The sequence below is a fragment of the Kryptolebias marmoratus genome, linkage group LG20 (assembly GCF_001649575.2).
Source record: "Kryptolebias marmoratus isolate JLee-2015 linkage group LG20, ASM164957v2, whole genome shotgun sequence".
Taxonomy (NCBI): Eukaryota; Metazoa; Chordata; class Actinopteri; order Cyprinodontiformes; family Rivulidae; genus Kryptolebias; species Kryptolebias marmoratus.
Window position 1 is genome coordinate 10,098,585 of NC_051449.1, and position 5,731 is coordinate 10,104,315.

Below are 5,731 nucleotides of genomic sequence, written 5' to 3' on the forward strand. Positions count from 1 at the left end.
TTTAAAAATGTTGGATCAATTCACAGCACTGTGTAAAAGTTTTCAACCAGCTCTACACGCTGAAAACTGCTGAGTTATTTCGGTACCACAGTTGCTGGGTTAAAGCTGTTGACTTGGTTTGACCAACTATTGGGTCAAACTGTTTGACCCACAGTGGCTGGGTTGTTGATGAGCCATGTCAGTTTTCACAGACCACCATTTTAGGCCAAATGTTGACCAAACTGAACATGGACGCAGGCTTTAAATTGTAGTAAAGATAGAGGTCCCACTGTATCTTAGCCCTGTCATTCTCCACCACCATTGGTGGAGCTTCCCACTTTGACTGTGGGGCCACCAGACCACTCTGGGCACAGATTTTCCTGTATAAATACTGTGTAGCAGTCAAAATATTCAGTTTTGTTAATACATTTTGAACATTTTACAAAACGTTGAACAATGTGTCAAAAACTAATTTATGACTAACTAAAGTTGACAAATAAATGTGGGCTTATTTCATTAGTTAAAAAATACAGTTAAGTATAAATATTATGTATAAAAAATGATGAGTAATCACTGAGTGAATATCTCAAATTAGCAACAGTTATAGCAGGATGCCACGAGAGGGCGCGCCTGAGTCACACTTTGTTGGCTTTACGACACTCGGGCTCCTTTACGGCTCCTCTTGTTATTTACGTACGCCCAGGTAAACAAGAGTACCGTGTGGCTTTCTGCTCACTCAAGAAAGAAAACTACTCATCAAGGTAGGTTCAGTGAAGCGCCAAATGCAAGTTCGTTTTAAAAACGCTGGTATATACCTGGTTTTGAGTTGATTCAAAGTAAAACCCACGCAGTCTGGCTTGCTGGCAGTTCCTGCTTGTTCCAGAGAGGACTTAATGCACTGCAGTCACGTATTTCACGACCTAAAAGCAACACAATGTTTGCACTGCAGGGAGGACATTCTTACTGGAAGAGAATTGCGAAACGTATAGCTTTTATTTTAAAGGAGAGTGTTAAACAATTACTTATACAACTACGGAGACAACGTGCATGTCTTGTTTGACTCGGAGATAAAAGGAGGTGTAATCCTTGTTTAGGACTGAAGGTTAGGCGTCGAGTTAAACCTGTTTAAGCATATTTGGCATGTTGCCTCTGTTCTAGTTATTTTATTGTTTGACATTAAGAACTGCAGAACAATTCTTTCAAAAGCAGACTGGGTGGGTGCGCATTCCTGGGCTTATCGGTGCAAAGAAACCCAGACTCTTTCAGTGGGTAATGTTGTAACTACAGGTTGGATTTGCACCCAGCTGCAGTCATTGAACGTCTCTCTGCAGCCCCGTGACGCTTTCATTGTGACCCGGAGCTGGAAGAAATGAGAAGAAACTCCTCAACATTCACTAATTAATTGTAAAGAAAGCAGCAATAGACAAAACAAGCCCAGAAGCACAAAGTTAATGTATTTTAATGTCAGGTTTTTATCAGACATAACTGGGGTTTCATATTATACGTTCATTAAAGCTATTATCTTGCATTTGGGTTTTCTAAGATGTATGAAATTTTGTGTTTGTACTTTGTAACATGTTGGACTGAGCAGATAAAACAAGGTTCTCAGCCACAGCTTGGAGCGTATTCTTCAAGCTGAACGAAATTATCATCATCTACATATCTGAAAACTAAAACTTTACGATGGATTTTTAAAATTCTTCCACTGTTTTATTGTGTTTCACCTGGTCTTCTAGCGACAATGCTTCTCAAAAATCGAGCTGTCTTCTCACTTGGCCTTCGCATGTGCTCCACACATGTGACAGCAAAAGGACCAGTGGTGGACCCAGGAGCACCCAGTTCAGGTAAAACAATCACTTTGCTGCTTCATTAAAGCACGTATTCTTCCGGTCAGACACTTTATTAAAATAATTTATTCTGTAAAATGGTAAAGTAATGTACATAACTATATCTTTGCAAGAATATTAGTAAGAAATCAGTTAAGTATTAAATGATAATTAGGCCGAATTAGTATTCCCTGATTAACCCCCAAAAAGTGACACATTGTGATCATTTGAATCGTTAATAAGTTCTTGGTTCTATGTAAATTAACTGCAAACTTTACCTCTGACTGATTACATCCTGTTTTAAATCAATAAAAGATACTCAATCAAGCTAAAGCTTTCCCTAATACATTTTGGTGCATCTGTTGTTCTTACTGATTGAGTTTTAGCTTCTAAATGGCCACTTCCTTTTAGTTTACATCTGTAGAATTGTTGCCTTTCTGCTCATTTGAAAGCAGACGCTGAAGCATCCGATCTGACGCGAGCTCCTCTGTTATTCGCAGACATGTCGGAATTCCGCAAGACCTTCTCCAAAGCCAAGCACATCGCCATCATCACCGGAGCGGGTGTGAGTGCAGAGAGCGGAGTACCAACTTTCCGAGGAGAACACGAGAGGTGGAGGAAGTGGCAGTCTCAGGTAATTTTCGAAAGAAGTTGTTCACACAGACCCATGAATTGTTTCTTTTGGTCTTTTTTTTTCTACAAATTAAGACTTTTACTTGTTTGCTCTGACTGAAGGGATGTATCTTATTTTATGTATTAGTTCTTTAAATTAAGTAATAAAAGTTGACCTATTCTGACATTTAAGCTTGAATTTTTTGCCTTTCTGGATGCATCCTCAGGACCTCGCGACCCCAGAAGCCTTTTCTCGGTTCCCGTCCCGGGTCTGGGAGTTCTACCACTACAGAAGGGAGCTCGTGTTGGACAAGAAGCCCAGCGCTGTTCATCTGGCCATAGCGGAGTGTGAGGCCCGGCTGAAGAAGCAGGGGCGCTCCGTGGTCGTCATCACGCAGTGCATAGACGACTTGCACCGACAGGCTGGCTCCAAGCATGTGCTCCAGATCCACGGTGAGAGTTGGAATTATGGGTCGATGTCACTGCCAGTGTGGAAATTCTGCGTAGCTAATACTCGAGCTACACGGTGGTGTTCTGGAACAATGAAATCCATCGCGGAAGCTGCCTCTGACATGATTCTGCTGTGCTGCTGTGTTTTGTCTGTGTGTAACTTCAGGCAGCCTGATGGAGACGCGCTGCTTGAGCTGTCGGCAAGTGACCGTGAACAAGAGAAGCCCCGTTTGTGCTGCCTTAAAGGGCACAGGGTAGGCAGCTCTTCATGAATATGCTCACACGATGAAATATTTAGAGCTTGTCGTCTGATCGCGTCAGTCTGACCTGTACGTGAGTGAAGTTTCTAACCCCACTGCGTGTGTCCTGGTGATGTTCAGAGCTCCTGGATCAGATGTTCCTGATGCCCAGATTCCTGTGGATAAACTGCCGAGGTGAGATGAGACTACTTTTGTTACTTTCATTATTAATAATGACAGACTAATTTTTTTTAAGCATCTTGTTCTGCATTTCACACTCTGACCGGAGAACTTCAAAGGGCCTGAAAAACCTTGTGGATTCAGCAAAGTCACTGAAACTGTTCCTCCACTAGAGGGCAGTAGTGTGCTCTGAGTGATTCAAATTCACTTTGAGGATGAGTTTTGCTAAAATGTGTTTGAAGAACTAGGTGACACTGAGATAATATCTGTTTTCAGTTTGTCTTTTATTGACCTTATCATTCAGAATGTCTCTCTGCTGGCTGCATCCTCATCCTTGCACAGATTTAGACTTTGTGCTCCACTCTGATTGCCTATTTTCTAATAAATGAAGCACAATGCAATTAACTTGTGGGCTGTTTGTTATTGCGTTATCAAGGTGTGATGACAGAGACTGCCATGGTCTTCTGAGGCCCAATGTGGTCTTTTTTGGGGAGACTCTGGACTCCCATCTCCTGACCATGGTGGAAAAAGAAATAGAAGCCTGCGACCTCTGTCTGGTGGTGAGTTATCCTCTCCTCCTGCAAGCCATTGTTTTTCTTCAGTTGGTCAAGGACTTGACCCTAAAAGCACTAATTTAGGGTGAGATCTGAAGCTGACACTGGGGTTGTTGCTCCCCCATTGTTTACTCATAGGTGGGGACGTCTTCTATCGTTTACCCAGCAGCCATGTTTGGCCCCCGGGTTGCAGCCAGAGGCGTCCCAGTGGCAGAGTTTAACACAAACACGACACCGAAAACAGAGTATTTCATGTAAGTTAGTGAAGCAGTTACATTTCTATTAAAAATCGGAGGGTAAAATGCTGTTTAAATTTATTTAAAAGGTATTTACTTTGAAAAAAAACCCCTAAATAATCAGTTCTCCCCCTCATTGTTTTTATTTTCCTTGTTTGATGTGACACAGGTACCATTTCCAGGGTCCTTGTGGAACTACGCTGCCTCAAGCTTTGGCGCCACACGAGTCAGAAGACATTTAGACTCATCGGTCTAATTTTTTTTTTCTTTAGACAAAATTCCACGGCTTTTTCCACAGTTTGATGCAATCCAAAGCTGGGAGCTTTCATTTGTTTCTAAAAATCGAAAAGTACAAAAAAATCAGCAACTTCTTTTCTCTCTAAAAAGTGGGGCGAGATCTCTTTATACTTGAATATCTAGCTCACTAACTGGAATCAAATTGCCCGCTTAGCACCGAAGCAGGAAATATGCATTGCTAAAAGAAAGGGAACGCAGTACGCATGTATTTGTTTGCATAGGAAAAGATCTCCCTCCTTTAGATCAGATGTTGACAGGAAATTAGGTTAGAGACGTGCTGAAATGATGCTGTAGAAAAGAACAACATACTACTTCTACTACTGTCTGTATAATAATGACCACATATACAGATATTACCTTGTGCCTTTTCCAAACTCTTTACTCAACCTTAACCAAATGCTTGCTTTTAAAAGTGCAAATCAGTGTTACAGAGATTTAGTCAAGTGGTCAGTTTACTGAAAGGTGGGGGGTGGGGGGGTGTAGAGGATCAATCAGCATAATTTACTTCTCGTTTTCTTTGACTTTGTTACATGAGGTGGATTATTCATGAGACGTTTTTTTAAAAACCTTATTCGGTGTCTATTTTCTAATGTACGTATTAATGAGGCTGGAGGTTGTCTGAAAAATGGAAGCAGTTGATTAGGAATTTGACTTTTAACAGTTTCGTTGTCTGCAGACAGTACGCACAGTTGTTTCTTATATACTCCTATAACACTGCCAGCGCATTTATAAAAAGCAGAACTAATAAAACACTTCATAGTTTCATGCTGATTTTGTGTTATTGTGTTTAATTTTTTTAAGATAGCATACATTTTTATTTTCTTGTTAGTTTTTTATGGTTCACAATGCAGGATATAGTCCTTTTTCTCTTTATTGTCCACAGATGAAAGGCAACAACATTATTACTCTGTTTTTGTCTGCGTCTGTTTGTTACAAAAGTATCTCATGAACAACTGGATACATTTTAATGAAACTTGGAGAAAGTAGTCATTGGATGCACATCTACAGGTAATTAATCTTTGGAGCCAGTCCAATCCAAGATGGCCACTACAGATAAGCAACAATAGCAACCTAATTTTACATTTATTGGGCTAAAACTTGACGTGGAAGTAGCCGAGTCATTCAGAAGACATACTCTGTGTGTGACATCTTGCAGTATAACTCATAAGATTTAACAGTATTTTCAAGGTTTGACGAAAACAACCATAACTTTTAAATGATCTTAGTTTACCACTCTGACATGAAAAGCAGTGGAGAACACGCGTTCCTTCAAGTAGTCTTCGGCCCAGTAGATGTCAGCATGGAGCTTTCTTTTCTGCTCTGAGGGACACACAAAACAACATTGTGCCCATTCAGAT

General features: G+C 40.7%; 1 protein-coding gene across 1 annotated transcript; it reads left to right on the top strand.

Annotated features, from left to right (window-relative positions):
* Window positions 1–634: 634 nt before the first annotated feature.
* Window positions 635–5,144, top strand: LOC108239590 (NAD-dependent protein deacylase sirtuin-5, mitochondrial). Its single transcript, XM_017422391.2, has 9 exons — window positions 635–740; window positions 1,716–1,823; window positions 2,306–2,439; window positions 2,645–2,870; window positions 3,034–3,121; window positions 3,248–3,301; window positions 3,723–3,846; window positions 3,979–4,094; window positions 4,246–5,144. Exons 2-9 carry the CDS (start codon window positions 1,721–1,723, stop codon window positions 4,316–4,318), a joined length of 918 nt encoding a protein of 305 aa, XP_017277880.1. The 5' UTR covers window positions 635–740; window positions 1,716–1,720; the 3' UTR covers window positions 4,319–5,144.
* Window positions 5,145–5,731: the final 587 nt, after the last annotated feature.

Coding starts and splice junctions, on each gene's coding strand:
- LOC108239590 (XM_017422391.2), top strand. CDS start 1,721: ATGCTTCTCAAAAATCGAGCTGTCTTCTCACTTGGCCTTCGCATGTGC. Junction 3,122..3,247: donor GCTGCCTTAAAGGGCACAGG/GTAGGCAGCTCT, acceptor GGTGATGTTCAG/AGCTCCTGGATCAGATGTTC. Junction 3,302..3,722: donor CCTGTGGATAAACTGCCGAG/GTGAGATGAGAC, acceptor TGCGTTATCAAG/GTGTGATGACAGAGACTGCC.